The sequence below is a fragment of the Lepidothrix coronata genome, unplaced genomic scaffold (assembly GCF_001604755.1).
Source record: "Lepidothrix coronata isolate B3197 unplaced genomic scaffold, Lepidothrix_coronata-1.0 Scaffold52, whole genome shotgun sequence".
Lineage (NCBI taxonomy): Eukaryota > Metazoa > Chordata > Aves > Passeriformes > Pipridae > Lepidothrix > Lepidothrix coronata.
In genome coordinates this window covers 1,111,467-1,129,137 of record NW_016690232.1, presented here as the reverse complement: position 1 = coordinate 1,129,137, position 17,671 = coordinate 1,111,467, and the positions used below count along the sequence as shown (strand labels likewise).

General features: G+C 37.6%; 1 protein-coding gene across 1 annotated transcript; it reads left to right on the top strand.

Annotated features, from left to right (window-relative positions):
- Positions 1 to 7,107: 7,107 nt before the first annotated feature.
- RGS21 (regulator of G-protein signaling 21) lies at positions 7,108 to 11,227 on the top strand. The gene is made up of 4 exons (XM_017815725.1): positions 7,108 to 7,118; positions 8,568 to 8,644; positions 9,890 to 10,056; positions 11,024 to 11,227. The coding sequence occupies exons 1-4, from the start codon at positions 7,108 to 7,110 to the stop codon at positions 11,225 to 11,227; spliced, it is 459 nt and encodes a 152-aa protein (XP_017671214.1).
- Positions 11,228 to 17,671: the final 6,444 nt, after the last annotated feature.

The window sequence follows — 17,671 nt, the reverse complement described above, 5'->3', positions numbered from 1 at the left end:
TTACCATTTTAATAAAAAGTGTTACTGTGCACAAAGATTCAAACTCACCAAGAAATGCTGTTGAGCCACAACGACCTGGAAACCATCTCCAAGCCCTTATAATTACCCTGGGAATAGAGAAGAAACATGTTTGTAGCTATGAGGGCTATGATCCTTGCTGGTTCATTCCATTATCCTTCCCTGATCTCAAAACTTCAGGCACATGCTCTCCCTGACAGTGTAAAGCAGTCAGAACCTGGGCACAGTGATTTAGGAACAATTCAACCGTTCTTCGGAGCACTGACATTGTATTTCAGTCTCTTTAGCACTATCAGATGCAGCTTTGGAGCTTTACAGCCTCCATTCTTCACAAGCTGTCTACACTTCCAGGGTCATTGTCAAAGGGTCACGTGAATGAACGCAGTGAAAGGCAACTTTCTAACCCAGTATCATTGCTGAAGTCAGTATCTTTTTCTGAATAGATTATTTACCTCTGCTCTTTGTTTGATGCTTGAAAAGAAATCAATTCTGACAGAAATGATCCTGTTTCGGCTTATGGGAGGTTCAGATTAGATACTAGAATTTTTTTTCACTGAAAGAATGGTTAGGCATTGGAATAAGTTGCCTGGGAAACTGGTGGAGCCACCACGTCTGGAACTGTTCAACAGTTGTCTGGATGTGGCATTTGGGTGAACAGTTTAGGGGTGATTGTGCTGGTGGTAGGTTAATGGTTGGACTAGAAGATCTTGAAGGTCTCTTCCAACCTTGATGATTCTGTGATTAGGGAATCTCTAATACATCACCAACAATGAAAGCCAATTCTCAGATATTTAAAATATGCATGTTCCTGTGTCATGTATTAGTAACTTTGTCAGAGAAAGGAAAGAGATTTGAGAACAGCCCCACCTGAGTGTTAACAGTGGGTTTGTTTGCAACACAGACGTTTGCAGCTAGATTCTGCCCTCCTATGTTCCTTCATTATCAGCTGAGAATCTGTACCTTGGATGGATTGCCATGGACTAAATAAATGAAAAAAACCCACATATTTAATACTGTTCCAAAATCTAGACAAATGACAAATATAGTACCTTGAGTAAGACTTTTTTTTTTTTTGTTAGCAAAAGCCCAGCTGTTAGTCAGAACACTCTGCAATGATAAATACAAGTCATTTCACAGACACATGGAAAATTCTGCTTATCTCCAGGGAGGCCTTCCTCAAAACCATCAGTGCTAGTCTCTATTATGAGTTTTATAATGAAAACAAACAAATAATATATTCCTGGTAGCTATTTAGGCATGTGTGTTTTTCAAAGATAATTATGAACCACAGCTGAATTTACAGCAGACTAATACCATGGGAACTACTGTAAAAAGAAAGTCAAGATAAACTCAGAGAAAGGAAGGCAAAGGACAGAAAGATAAACCAAAATGACATAATTATCTGGCAAAAGGCTTTTTCTAGAAGAGGCTCCTTTTAGTGAGAGAAAATGAGCGCTCTACTGTTTAGTGATCTACTGCAGTACTGGAGGATGAACTAGGCTTAGATTTAGCCTGTGATGCTCTTCCAGGATTGATGAGACTCAGGGCTGACCCTGCACAGACATATTTACAGCATGAACCTTAGAGCAGTACCAGAGAACATAGTCAGGTTCTCTAGTTTTGGCAGCATCAATGCCATAGTTATGTAAATCCTCTTGTTTAGCTGACCTAGTGTAAATAATACATACACAAAGCTTATTGGGCAGGCATTTCTACTGAGGGTTATTTTATGTAGCAGCTCTTTATATTTATATGTGCCATTCAGCTTTCAGGAAGAGCTCCCAAAATGTTCCTCTTACCAACACCATGATTTACCCACATAAGCACTGCACTTTACTGATGCAAAGTATGAGGGAAACAATCTGCTGACTTGTATTAGCACAAAGATTTGTCTCCTGTTTCAATACTTCAGTCTAATTAGATGCTTTATATGAGCTTAATTATGATCTGTTGTTCTTGTTTAACCTGAGGGAGATAGAAATACACGTCATCTTCAGCTTGTGGATTTGTTATTGAACTGAAAAAAACGTGATTATTTTTTGAACTGACAAGAAACAAGAGAAATGAAATCTAAGATTTCATAAATTGATATGAGATAAATTAATCTCAAAGAAGATAAATTAATCTCAAAGAAGGCAATTGGTAATATGGCTCTTACATGCCTTTACATGCTACAACTTATAAGCAACTCACAAATGGCAGGTCATTTTTCTCTTCTTTTTGTCCCCAGTTGCTCAGCCTGCCTTAATTAGCTACTGCTTTGAATGCATTTCCCTCCCCTTTCCAGGCATACTGCCAAAGACCTCAACTGAGAAAAAAATAGCATAAAATCATCTTCCTCCCATCAGTGATTCATATGCTCATGAACTTACGCCTTGCTCAGCTGCTTGTCCTAGATCCCACTCTGTTCTTTGCATTTTAGTCAAATGCTTCAATCAAATGCCCTTTAAGCTCCTGTGTGGCTTTGTGATGAAGATAGAAATGTATTCCTCTATCCACCACCCAAGCTTGTTTCCAATTTTACTTTTTTTCTTGCTAATGTCTTGTTATCTTTCATTTTTTGTACTCTGATAATTTAAGGCTGGTCTCATAAAAGCTCCCTCTGGTTTTATACTGAAGTTTTTACCTCTCCTTCCACATTGCACATTGGTGCAATTTATATCTCTCTTCAAGCACAAGGTCATAATACAACCCTTATGTTTCTGCTAGATGGGCTTCTGGTATGAAGTTTTGTGAAGTCTGATGCTGTGTAAATAACAGTATATTCGTCCAGGACACAAGCTGTGCCAACTAATCTGCTAGTTAGTACTTTGTATTTGAATAGTACTTGAAAATCCTATATATGAGGAGCCAAGAGTGCTGTAAAATATTTTGACAGACTGTTCTTGAAATCAAAACACTTCACCTGAAGGGCATACTTTGGTTGGGTGGAAAATAACAGCTTATTTTCTTATGCAAAACAACTCTGTGGCATACTGCAGACACACAGAGTTATTCATATGGAAAAATGTTATTTTCTGAGTTGCCCGTGCTGTGCAGTTCTATGGGAAGGTGGGCATTTACATAGTGCTGTGATTAAAATAAATTTGCATCCAGTGGGACAGGTGTTTCCATGTTACCAGGATGCCAGCAGTGCTCAGATCATCTTGGCTTCTCCCAACATAAGAAATGCAGTCAAGTCACTGTGCGCTTGAATTGCTTGGACCAGCAGAACATTAACAATTTTTTCTGCTGAGGCTGAGTTATACAAGACAACACTATCCAAGCAGACCTGTGTATGGAATGGAATTAAGAGAGGCCACGTGCTGAAGGGCATTAATGTGTTGAACCTGATCCAGGCGAGCACCAGCACACAGAAACAGCCACTGGAGAGTGTGAGCTTTTCTCACACTGCACTCAGGTGAGTACAAGGCAGCCCTTCTAGGAACATATATAAATGAAAATTATGTCTTAGGTTAATACACCAATAGTTTGATCATGTAGCACTGTTTTATGCTCTCTGTCGTGATTAGTGTCTAAACCAGATGTGGGTCAGAGGAACAAAAAAACAACATGCCTTATTCCACTAGAAGCCAATAGCTTTTCATAAAGGAATAAAACTCAGTGAAACTAATTACTAAACATAGCTAAAAATAAAAGGTGAGCATCAGCAAAAAATCAAGTAGTTAGCTTAAAAGTTCTGGAGATTTAAATATTTAATAAATCAGTGTACCTTAGCAAGTAATATTGGCAAAGGAGGAAATGTTCAGTCAATAGATCTACGTTCTCGTTCCTACAGTTCTAGCTCTCCTGTGGCCTGTCAAAGGCAGAGGACTCCATAGCACTGTCCTCAGAGTTGCACAAATGTTAAGCCAGAGGCCTCACAGATAAATTTAAACCTTCCCTGTAATTAGCTGAGCAGATAAGGGCCTGAGCAACTCTGCAAGTCCAGTCTGAGCTATCAGTGGTGAACTGAAGCTGCAGACATGAGCTGTGTCAGCTCGGCCCAGATTTACAAAAAGTTTAGGAATAAGTCTCTGTGCAATTTCCAGCCCACCTCTACAACATACTCTATGACATTTCTTTTTGTTTGCTTGATGAGGTTTACTATGAATAGCCAATACAATTGCACAAGCAGTTGATACATCTGCTTTAATACTAAGATCACTTGTTCTCCTTATGACATTGCAGTAAAATATTAGAGTTCCTTTCCAGAAACTACCAAGTTCCAAGCAAGGGAAGTAAACAGCAATATTACCAGCTATTTTTTGTGGGAAGAGGTGACTATGCCTAACTTTGGTTACTGGACTTGTTATTACTGTCCCTGTACAAATATCACAATAACCCTATTACCTGCTGTGTACCTGAACTACCATCGACTTACACAGGCTAAGCAGTCCCTGGACAGCTTGTTGTACAATGATGAGGATCCCTCATAGCTTCTCTGTGGTTTGGTGAATTGTGATCAGTACCCCATAAGATGCAAAAGAAATTGGACTGCATCCATGTTCTGTGTGCTATTTAGGATACTCCTGAGTTTTAGCATCATTCTGTGGCTGCTAAGACTGACTTAAAAATATCTATCAGCACTGAAAATCTTCAAGAGATTGTCATGTCTATCATTTAGACATCAGGCAATTAGATAGAAATTTAAAAAAGTGCATCTGTTGCATTTTTTTTAAATGTATCATCAGATGATAAAAAAAATAGGCACAAATCCTGCAACCTTCCCTTTCATAGTCTCGCAGGAGTTAATGAGACTACCACATAACAAGAATAATATTACCTCTCCAAAAATGTAAAATAAGTCAGTTTATGATCCCAGTTCTAAGGTGCATAAACACTATAATCATTGGGATGAGACAAGGTAAACATTGAGAAATAAATGGAATCATCCAAGAATGATGTGTTGCTTAATTTGGTGTCACCCCTGTCCTCATAACTGCACTGACTTTACTGGCATTACACCAAAGAATCTGGAGGAAACTTGCATCAGGCCTACATCTAGAATTTTATTACTTGGCTGAAAATTCAACACCAATTTTGAACTATTTCTCAGTGAGAACTTAGGGTACTTAAAAAGCAAAGTCCCTTCCAACAAACAAGACACAGCAATGCATGTAAAAGCCTGCACATATTTGCAGAAGAACCTCCTTTTTGCTACATGAGAAAGATCAACCAGCAATCACATAACATTAGGGGGAAAAGGTACTATTTCTACAATAATTGATGAAGAGACGATCTCACTGTTAGAAAATTCAGATGGTAGCTATTTACAGTCTGCCATGCCAGAAGCTCTACAAACAAACATTGGTTGGATTTTCTATTATGTTTATCCTCTTTTACCAAAGCTCAAACCTGGAACTGAATCAGTCACAAAGGATTTGATGTAAATGCAGATGCTGAAAGTTTTCTCTCCACCTGTAAGATGCTGGAGTTAATCTCACCAGGACAGTGCATGGAAGGCTTTTGGTCCTGTCTGGCACAGTGTTACAGTCCACAGTACATTCTCTGAAAATAAGAGAAAATAACCAATTAAGGAAAATAAGAAGCACTGCAGGAAATCAGGATGATAATTAACATTTCTATTCCTCTTCTACAACTTTCAGAAGCAAGTAAATGCAAAACTAAGAAATTGCAGAAAGGATTTGTATTTTGCTGCCAGGAATCTTTTTTAGTAATATGTAGGACTGAAGGGGTACCTTGGATCATCATTTCTAATCTTAGCAAAGACAACAGTTTAAAATAATCTCATAAATATACTAAGCTCTATCTTCAAAGTACAGAGGAGCAGAGAGGACAAAAAATATCTACTGGGAGACTGTAAAAAAAATACTTTGGGAAGCCTTGTTCTGGTTTTCAGCCTAAATTGATTAACTGGCTGTTTATATATATTTTTTTTCTTTTGTCAGTTTGATCATTAAGCTAAAATAATTCTTTTTTTTTCTCACTGGGCCATTCTCTATATTCAGAGGGCAATCATAGCTCTTCTCTGCTTACATCTTATAGACAAGCTGGTCTTTTATTCTTCTCCTGCAAGACAGTTCAGTTTTCCTGCTCATCCCAGTAAAACACCTCTCTCTGTTTTCGTCTGATTTCAGTTTCCTGGAGCACAATCGACCAAATTCGCTATTTTTTGTCCCATGGGAAATTCATCAGATAATTAGGCCTGAAACTTCTTTTACAGATCTACCAAAGGTGAGGATAAGGAATAACCTACTAACATTGCTAAGGTCAAAACACGGCATGTGGAGCTTGGGTTTTCTTACCTTAGAAGAAAGACACAGTTAAAATAAGAGAGATTGTCCTCAGGCAGGGGACAGCTTTGTATGTGACTGCACCACACAGGGAAATCAAATGAGACCTAAACTCATAAGACTGCCCTACTTGGTGTAAAATATTTTAACCAAGAAGACAAAAATACCTTTTTCTACAAGTTGGGACAGCTAGGATCCCAGTTCCTGAACCACTGGAAGTTTGTTTATATCAAGTGAAGACGCTGAGAACCAGGAAGCTGGGTAGGGTGAGTAGAGGATTGGGCATCAGGACAAGATTTGGAGGGAGGTAAGAAAATTGCTAAGGCTGCTTGACTTGGTCAGGACAGTGAGGGACAGCAAGGAACAAACAGAGGAAGAAAAGAGCTGGGGATGAAAGAATAATTATCAAGAGCATGAGACAAATTATATATACTCCATCTGACTACAACCCCTTTTCAGGTAATTGTAGAGAGCAATAAGGTCCCCTCTGAGCTCCCTTTTCTCCAGGCTGAACACCTCCTCAGTCACTCCTTATCAGACTTGTGATCCAGACCCTTCCCCAGTTCTGGTGCCCTCTCTGGACCTGCCCCAGCACCCACACAGGTCAGCAAGGTGTCATCCCTCAAGTCACCACGTTATGGCCACTGTAAGTTGTGAATAGCCACTGTTAAAAAATAAGCCATGTTTAAAGGAAGCATTAAAAGCAGTTTGTGAATTTGCATTGTCCTGTTTGGTTATTCACCTGCTAACTGTACTGTTCCTGCTGTCACATTGCCTTCAGCTTGAAGATCAGTCAGAAAAAGAAACTCTGCCCAACCTGTGACAGTCAAACAAACAAACAGTGGAACAAAAAATGCCAGTGAAGTGAGTTGCTGTTTATGGCTATTTTAATCGTAGGAGATTTATGGGATGGGATGACCAAGTTTTGAATAATCTGTACAGCTTTTATTTTCCTTCCCCCTTTGAAGTGGATATGACTGTTTTGATTCCTTTTGTCAATTCTGCTTGCCATTCCCATTCAAGTAAATCTCACAAGGTCAGTGAGATCATTCTCTGAGTGGTGAGCAAACATTAAAACAAGTAATATTGCTCATAAGGATAAGAAGCAAAACTGTCCGTTTTATCCTGGTCTTTCATTTGCCTTTTTTGTTTGACAAGAAAGCTAGTAAACATTTACTGAATAACCTGAAAATTTGTTACATTTTTCATAAAAGTTTCTTACAGTTGCTAAAACAAATTTTCTGCTGCTTAATTCCATTGGCACTCAATGTGTCACAAAGTACAACGTCGTGCTATGTTTGTTTTTCGTTTTTGTTTTCACAGACTTACTATATTTACACTTCAGTTTCCATCATGTATGTTTATATCTATTCATAAACATGCATGTTTTTTCTTGTTTAAATATGATTTTTGCACTCTGGACACAAGTAAATTGACAGCTACCAAAAAGCTTGCTTTTTAAAGATGTCACTGCCACAACTTCATGTAATTATAACTACAGCTATGTTAATATAGTGACACTGGTATATAATCTCTTCATAAATTTACAATTAGAAAATACCTTTACTGTTGATGATGAGAAATGGCTATGGAATACAGTTCTCAGACTAACCTGTATACTTCAGAGCAGAGTTTTGATAGCTGAGCAGTCTGAGTCCCCCCTTGGGAATACCAAATATTTTTTACAGAATTCTAGAGTGCTTGATGTTTTTGTGGGGGGGTTTTTGGTTTTTTGGGGTTTGTTTTTTTTTTTTAATTAAGAAAAGTGGTAACATTTTATACAGAACAAAGTGTTTGCTCTCGTGTCTAACAGAAGCTCACAGAAAGTTACAGAGGAAGAGCTAAAATTATGAGTTTACTCAGTTATTTATACCACTGAGAAACTGATATAATGCTCATGTATCCTACCAGTGTTAGTGTAACATTTTAGATAATTCTAGTCATTCCAAGCACAAAGTCTCATATAAATTGATAGTTAATCCATCTGAACTCAAGAAGAAATGCAACACACGCTCTAGATCATTAATATCTCTCCTATGTTTTACTACAGTTCCACCAATTGCAAGCATTAGTAGTATTTCCAGGCTGAATAATCAAGTTGCCAGTGTCAAATAACAGTGTACTTGATGAGTCTGGGTGGTTCTCTACACACACAAAAAAAACCATGTCACACTTTTTGTTGAGTTTCTGTTATTCTGTGCGTAAGGTGGGATGAATGACTCGCCTACTCCCTCAAGAAGAAAGCCAAATCATAGACCCTTAGCTACCACAGACTGCACAGGTGAAAGATCAAAATCTTATTTTCAAGGATAGATGTTGTTTCTACAGGTCAAATACTGGGGAAACCATGGCCTGGTCTGAGTCTGTGGATACACTACTAGCTAACAAAGGTAAGTGACTGAAAACCAAATTTTTTTTAAAAAACCCATGTGTCAACCCAGTTGCCAAAGATTTCTGTCAGGTTTTCACACTGCTCTCCAGTTCAGCTCTCCACATGTACTGGACCAACCAGCTGCTGCTGGAGGTGGGTGAGCTGCTGTCCTGAAAGACAGAGGGTCACGTTTGTCCAAGCTGCAAACACAATATACCTTCTGGCCAGCCCTCAGGGGACGTTTAATAAAGCAGAAGTTCTCTGAAAGATTTCTTACTAAGATAACTGCTAAACTGTCTGTACGATGGTTCCGGTTTTCATATTTTTTTTAAAATAAAAACCTCACAAACCTTTTCTTCAGTATTCCTGTTCCAAAGAAATATACATGTTGTGCAGTGAATTAAGTCAAACAAAAAATGATTACTTCTAGCACATCTAAAGTCACTTCTCTGAGAGATGCCATTCGTACTGTCCTGACACCCCAAACCACATGTAACTTGAAAATTTCCTTGCCCTTGCCTCATTTTCCAGCAGTAACTTTGTGGCCTGGACTCTGGAGTGCCTCCACACTGTTTCTGGATAGTATTAACCCAACACAATTACATTTGGGTCAGCTTTCTTTTCTCAGAGCTTGCGATTTGGATTAATTTCAAAGCAGTTTCTTCCAAACAAACCTTAATTTTTTTCGGTTTTTTTCCCCCTCCAAAGTGCAAAAAAAAGTGGAAAAAAGAAGTAATGAGGTGTCTGTCTCTCCATCTAACCATTACTTGAAAGGAGGTGGAAGCACTGTTTAGGCAAGATAACCTCAGCTGTGGGTCAAGCACACTACAACAATATGACTTAAAAGTTCTACTTTTTAGAGTGGGGTCAGCCTCAAATCTCTAGTTGCCTAAACACCACAAATTCTCTTGAAGACCAAAATCTCCAGGATCCCCTTTTGACTAAGTGTATCAGAGCTAGAGAGACCAAACCACAGCAGGCAGGTACTGGGAGCATTCCCTCATTGGTAACTCACCAGAAGAATTCTCTTAGTCCCCTTACCATCACTGTTATTTAATCTCCTTTATATTTCCCCCACAACAGCTTCTCAAGCCTAACTGCTGGCTGACATAAAAACCAGTATGAGTCACGCAGGTTACACTATATATATGCTCCATATATATATATATATATACACACATACACGTGGGTGTGTATAAATATGTATAAACTGCATTGGCCTTTCAATTTTCCTCTACCCACCATCTCATTCATTTTTCCCCAGATGGCCTGGCAGCTTTTCGGACATTTTTGAAGTCAGAGTTCAGTGAGGAGAATGTGGAGTTCTGGCTGGCCTGTGAAGACTTCAAGAAAACCAAGTCCTCCACCAAGATCGCCTCGAAAGCCCAAAAGATTTATTCTGACTTTATACAAGCTGACGCTCCAAAAGAGGTAAAATAGGGGGGTTTTTTTGCATGTACTTTGGGTACTGAGGATGGGAGTCAAGTGAAAAGCTTAGAACCAAACTTCAAGGAATGACAGAAAATACAATTCAACATGACTGTAACTTCCATTTTCATGTCCATTGTTTACCAGGTAAAAAACACTGTGTGGAACTCTCTGAAGCAAAGACATTATGGTTTATACTTTACATTCTTCACACAGAGCATAGATTTATCCTGCCTTCTGAAATTTCTACCTAAAGATTTAAGGAAATTTATGTTCAATATAATTTGTTTTCTCTAACCATTTTTTATAACACAATAAGCACCATTTCTTCCATATTTTAGGTTCCAGTATATTGGAATGTTAATGATGACATTTGTTCTTTTGTATAGGTATTCTAAACATGATGAGAAGGCAAACTTGCAAAGAGTTCCACCACAGCATTCAATTTTATCATTATTTCAAAAATGCTTCCTGTGAAAGAACAAATTTCCTATTTTTACTCACATTCTCCACCTTAAACTTTTACACTGATGTTTTTGCCTTTGCTAGCAGGCATGCTTTGAATGATTGATTTGAATCATGTCTTATACATGATTCAAATCCATTTTATTATTGTTAAAAACTCAAAATCCTTACAAAATACATGGGGCCAAAATCTAAAATGACACTGAGTACCTTCACTTCTAATTTATTCTTTGATAATCAGTATTTCATAGGATTTGGCTTGGCAAAAAGATGAGATAATCAGAAGTTAGTTTTCCCTTCTTTTTTTCAGTCATGCCATCTGTTTAAGAGCCAAATAAAATGAAGAATTCAGTATGCTAGAAAATGAAGGGATAAGCTTCCAATTTATTTGCATCAGTCAGGTAATTTGGGAGGAAATTCAAATGCAGACTATGTCATGTACACAAACAGATCTCAGCTTTCCAATCAAACTGACAATTGTTTTATGCCTCCTTTCTTCCTACAGATTAATATTGACTTCCATACCAAAAATGACATCTCTCAGAATATCTCCGAGCCCACTCTCAGCTGCTTTGATAATGCTCAGAAGTTAATCTACAGCCTCATGGCAAAGGACTCTTTCCCCAGGTTTCTAAGGTCAGAAGTGTACAAGGAACTTGTAAAGAAGCATCAGGACAGAAATCAGAAGAGATGGCTGCCATTTTTGTGAGAAAATACCTGAGGGATTATGAATTTATAAACATCTTCCACTGCAATTCAGTACAGATAATTATTAATTATTAAAATGATTGCACAAACCACACCCAAGAATTGCCTTTGCCAGCTTAAGCGCAAAATGCACATGATACTTTCTAATAATGGTAGAGAAATATTCAAGAAACAGGATGGAATATACTAGAAATTTGAGCTACTTGCTAAATAAAGAAGTTTGCCATTGTTAGTTTTTTCAGTGCTTGCTTTATTTGTCAAAGAAATTTGACATTTTTAAGCAGAATGTTTTGATTTTCTGGTTTCTGTTGATTTCTCCTGAGAAGTATGGCCTCCAAAAAAATTCAGGGCACTTGAATACATTTATTCATTCATCTGCTATCTTGTTTGTAAAAAAAAATTTAAATCCTCTTTTAAACATGTTTTACACCAATTCAAAACAGGACAAGTAGAAATATGGTAGATAACACACTACGATAATATTTAATAAATAGGCAGCTGCTTTATAACAAATGTTCCTGGCATTCAGAGCAAATTAATGTTTCATAATACAGCTGTCTTCAATATGAATGAGTTCAATTTTCTTTGTGTTTATTTAATTCAATTTTTTTTATTGAAAAGTCTTGTTCAATAACTGTGTAGGCATTCTGGAAAACAAAAAGGAGTAAATCTTCCTTTATGCATTTTCAATTAATTAGTTTTCTTTGATTTTCTAAATATATCAGGGGTACTGTTGCCATGCACTCATGAACAAGTAATTTCATTAATTTTAATCATTTTTCAGTGAAATACAGATAAGCAGAAAAGTAGGCATAGGAAACAGTTTTAGGCAAGTAAATGTGTAAAACAGGACTTAGTCATGAGGTTATCTTTCAAACTAGCAAGATACAATCTGATTCTAGTGCAATCTTCAGGTGTCTCAAGATGCACTGATCTCATTCACTGCTATTAGAGGATTTATTGCATATATTTAGGTAAGGAAGGAGCTGTGCCATGATATTGAAGAAAAAGTATTTTAAACCATATGGGGCAGAAATAATCTTCACTATGGAAAATAATTCTAAATACAGGAGAAAGCAATAAGATTTTTTTAAAAATAGATACCCCTCATTTGTTATTAATCTGATCCTTCTGATGCTTTTGCTTTTGAGCTGCTCTAAATCTCCAGGAATCTCTCCCTGTTTGGAACTCTGCTCATGCCTTCTACATGCCATCACATCCTCTATGCAAGAGATCCTCTCTATTTTATCAAACTACATTAAGGAACCAATTAATTTAGACAGTAAAAGGTGTTAAGTAGCCTGAAAGCTCCAACGTGCTGCCTCCAGTTGTGAACTGAGGTTAAAATCCTACCACAGCTTATGTAGGTAGGGTGAAAAATTTCTACTCTTTGACACTCAGCTTCTATCACCTGGTCTTTCCTCTTGATGTCCGCGGTTCTTTCTCTTCTTTCTTCCCCGGTACTGATGGTTGGCAGAGAGATGAACACGATGGCTGAGGTGAAGCTACAAGGAGGATGTGGGTTTCTTTGGCAGTCCCGCAGCTGCCACTTACCTCGCGGTGGCATTTCAGTGGAAAAATCGCAACTTCTGCCCGCGGTGCAGCCTCGGCGCCTTTCTGCACCCGGGGATTTCTGCTGGCTGAAGTCACAGCGAAGGCAGCAGTCAGGATTGCTGAAATTATATGATTTGCTCGAAACCATAGCAAGTGATTTTCCTGCCTTGCAAGTCTAATTCTCATTTTCGGAACTGAAATTTCCTGCATAGAGGAAGAAGTGGGATTGTGCCACCTTTTGTAGCAGGGCAAGTAGAAACCCCAAAATTTTGGTGCTATCTGGGACCTGAGGATAAAAAAGTACCTTGAAAACACACGTGTGGTCAAGAAATCTCACAACTCTTTCAGTGCTCCTGTAAACTTGCACAGTTCTGGCTTTACCCCATCACAAACAGAGAGGGAAAGTGCCAGAACGATGGCTGCCAGGGAGCTCCAGTTCCTGGTTGTTTGAAAACACAGCTCAGGGAGAAGTTAAAAGCATGCATATAATAGACAAACACAATAAAAATAATCGATGCCATTATTCTGATAACTATATAAAAGCAATAACATGAATCATCATGTCCACATGATGTCTGGCTGATTATGATCAGCAGCACAATTATTGTCAAAAGAGGCAATAAATCTTAACATTTTAGCATTTGGCATTAATTTTAATAATTATCTAATAAAGCACCATGAAGGTTTTAACAAATTTTCAATTAATCTAGAATGTTTAAGAGAAATGTACAGTAATGGCACTTGTAGGGGTTATCACAGACTTAAGTGTAACGTAACAATACTAATCCTTTCATAACCCCTTAATTAAAACTGTGATACATTTAATTGACAAAGTTAATTAAACTTTTGCTGTTGATCAAGCCTTTCAACAGTTTCACTAATTAATCTGTTTCAGATGCTTTACAAAGTTTAAATAAATGATCACTATAAATTCATATAAATCCAATGGTAATTGGATGCACATTCACAATTAATTTTTAAAACCCTCAGAGCACTCTCTGTATCATACACAATTAAACAAAAGAATCTACACCATATTGAAGGGATTTGGAGTTTATCAATCAAATTTCTGAAAACTTCTGTGATATAACTTATCATTTAAGCATTATTAAAAATCTATTTCAGAAACTATCTGAAAACACCCAGATGTGAAAGATGGGAGCCAGTAGTCTTTATTTCTCCTTATTTTCTAGGCTTAAAACTGATGCTTCATACTTCTACAACACCAAAAATGTCACAGCTTAGCATCTGAGCTCTGTTAATTTGACATAGGAAAAGGCCAGGCACTGAAGTGTGATTTAGAGGATTTAGACTGAACTTTGCTAAAAGGACTCAATCTCTTTCAGCACAAAAAGGCAGATCTACCAAAAAATCCTACCAAATAGAAACGATAGTAATAAATGCAAAGTGAATACCACATTTCTTAAAAAAAAAAATTAAATTTTTTTTTTAAAAAAATCAAAAATTTTTTTTAAAAAAATCTCAATTTCTTCACAAAGTGCCAACCCTAAAACTCCAATAGCATCTATACTTATAGATCCCCCCAGGTCCATCACACTCACATAATGACAGGACTGCCCCAGGTTTAAAATTAAAGACATATAGTTTATCTTTTATTAAATTATTATATTTCATATTTATATAATATATAAAATAATGACCATATAAATAAAGACAATAAAGGTATAAGTATTCCTTGACACAGGACTCATATCAGGATTGTTATGAAGCACAGGATCCCAAATTATAGGCAGCCAGGTGTATTTCCAGTTGTGGACAGGATTTGTGAGACTCCTACATGTCTTAGCAGAGGTTTGTTAAATTCAGCCTCTTCAGTACATGTTGGAGATGAAGACTCAGTATTTTATGTTCTTGCAGAAAATTCTCTGCAAACACAATAATGCAAAACCATACCTGAACAAACACACATAATTACAGGGTCTGCACAAGAGCTTCCTAGATTTTGTTTTGATCTCAACCCAAACACTGCAGTTCAGAGTACAGAAACCCTCAGGCAGTGCCTGCTGCTAAGCAGAATGACCACTGCTCTAAGAACCTACGTGATCTGTGAGGAGCTAAAGTAGATTTTCAACGAGCAGACTTCAGTGCAAGGCATCCCCAAGGCCTTTGGACTGATGTCAGACCCCAGAGACCTGACCCTGTGACACACGGACACTCTGCCCATCCTCTGCCTCCCTGAGCTCTCACCAGCCACTGAGGCCACAGGACTCTTCTTAAATCAGCCTTATTTTCTGAGTATAAAGACCTCTCTCTTGATGACATGTCTATGGGTGATTCTTGACCCAGTTCAGCTCTTTTAGAGGATGCACTTTTTGAAATGAAATTCAGTCATGGAAAGAGTCAGTGACAGCTTCCACAACCACTGCAGTTCATCCAAACACAAGCGATACAGGTGTGTTCAAGCTATTCCAGCAACCAGCAGCTAGAAAACACTCAGTTTGACAAATTCCCTACATATTTACGTCAAAGCTGGCTCATGACACGATTGATTTTTACCTTCCCTCTATAGCACACAGCTTTAGGAATGCTCCAGCTCGTGTGAAATGATGTGAATGAAGGTACGTAAGCCAGCGGAAGGGCCCCTGCTCACCTATGGGGGTGCTAGATCAGACGCAAGAGAATACAATCCAGTCTGAACTAGATATACAAAATTTCCAGAAATTCTGAAGACTAGAGGCTAAAATTAACCATTTTTTACCAAAAAACTCTCTGAATTTTGGGAAAGACTAATTGCTACATCTAGGCATCTTAGACATCTGCTATGTGTACGAAAGGGAAACCTATCATATATGTACTCCTGCAAAGAAGAGACAGATAAATTAAACTAATGAAATCGGTATAAGGTCTTCATTTCTGGATTATAATCACACTCTGTAGTGCTGGTGGAGCTTTAAAGCACATTATGGACCTGAAAAATGAAGTGTACTTCCTGCCTTTCAGTTTACCAAAAAACAAGGGGGAAAAAAACCATGAAAAGAAGCATTATCACAGTTGTTGACACGGATTAAAGGTCTCATGTAACTCAAGAAGCAGCTCGTGTTCGTTAAGGAAAAATTAAACTGAGTAATTAAAAAGAGATCCTCATGCATATTCACCTTCATTCAGTAAATACAGCATGATATGCATTCTCTGCACTGCCTGGAAACACTAATTGTCTGATATGGTAATTTTGAAATAATTTGAAATACTTAGTAACAGAAAGTATTTTGATGAACTGACAAGCAGCACTAAAATTATCACTAAAAGCTCTACTTTAAGTATTCTGAAGCTGCTCATTTGGAGAAAAAAAACACCTCCCAGAGAAGTTTCTTTTCCATTTTCCCCCAGCTTTTCAACTTCTATAATATTAGGGCCTGGAAATTAGACTCAAGGTATTACTACATCTTTCAAAGGAGGCTCTGGATGCTTTGATCTTTAGTGAGAAAAATGAGAATATATGAGATCAAATGCTTCCCTACCTTATTTTTTTATATTGTTGCTATGGTTTCTAGCTGCAGTGTCATAATTTCTCTGTACTAAATTAAACAGCACCTTGTAATTGTTTTCTCCTATATTGCATGGCTTCAATTATTTGCATATAAAATGAGTAGAGCTGGATTTGTCTCTCAGTCCATATCTGTTTCCCTTTAGGTTTGCATGGAGGTTATTTTTACTTCTATGAATAGTTTTCCTACTATGCATAACAGTCTTGGAAAGACAAACAAAAGCAAGTACTCAGTAAAAACCGTAGGGAAAACATTTTTTTTCCTAATACAGGGATTATAACTTACAGGCTCATAAACCAGAAAAGAAAGGGGGAGGGGAAATCCATAAATAAGTTGTTTCTTGAATAATTTCAAATATGCTATGCTTCTAAATACTGTATTTTAGCAGAGAGGATAAAACCGAAATAGAAGGAATGATGAAGATACATGATTTGGCATTTTGGATAAAAAACAACTTAATCTTATCTTTGTTGGCAGAAACACCTCCATGCCTCCACAGCACAGGGAATATAGCAAGGCAGGATACAGGGAGATCACCCAGGCCAGTCTCCCACACTGGTCAATCATCCCAAGGCTGAAGCTCTTTGGTGAGCTGCAATGTACTCACTGTTCAATTCTTCACCAAATTCCAGCAGCAAAAAGACTCTTACTAAAAATCAATAATTTTTTTAATCACTCCAAAATATAGAATAACTGCACTGTGTTAACTACAGGCTACAGAGTCTTTAAACCACCACTACACATAAATAATGTTATTAGTAGTTCTTCTCATCTAGTTAACAGATATTTCTGCCACTAACCCAAGCAAATATCCAGACCTTAAGGGGAAATCAAAAAATGGAAAGAAGTATAAATATCACAAACTCAAGAAAGCTCATCCTTCATATCATGGCACAGGGGGAAGCTGCTTTGAAATGTTGGACTGGTTTGTTACTAAAAACATTATATTCAGGGGAGAAAATGCATAGGCAAATGCAGGCTGAATGAGCTGACAACAGAGAACTTCTGAAACGCTCTTGACACTGTAAAGTGACATCACACAAACCAGGACACGTCAGCCCATAGCGATTTATCTGATAGAATCACACTACTGCTTGTATTCCTAGTACATTTCTAAGTTCTGCATTCTGTCTCCCTTTCTTTCTTACCCAAGCTGTGAAGGGACCAATCTTGCTTCAAGGCCATTCTAAATTGCACGGTGCTATCACTTGTCTTGGAGTGCCATCGGCAACTATACAACACCAATGGTTTCAAATTGATTTGAATTTAATTTCCAGAACAAATGGACTGGATTTTGATCTCGATGCAATCATTTTGCCTGTTGTAATGAGATAAAATTGCACTAGTGAAAAGCTCTGTATTTATTGAATTTTTTTTCCACAGCT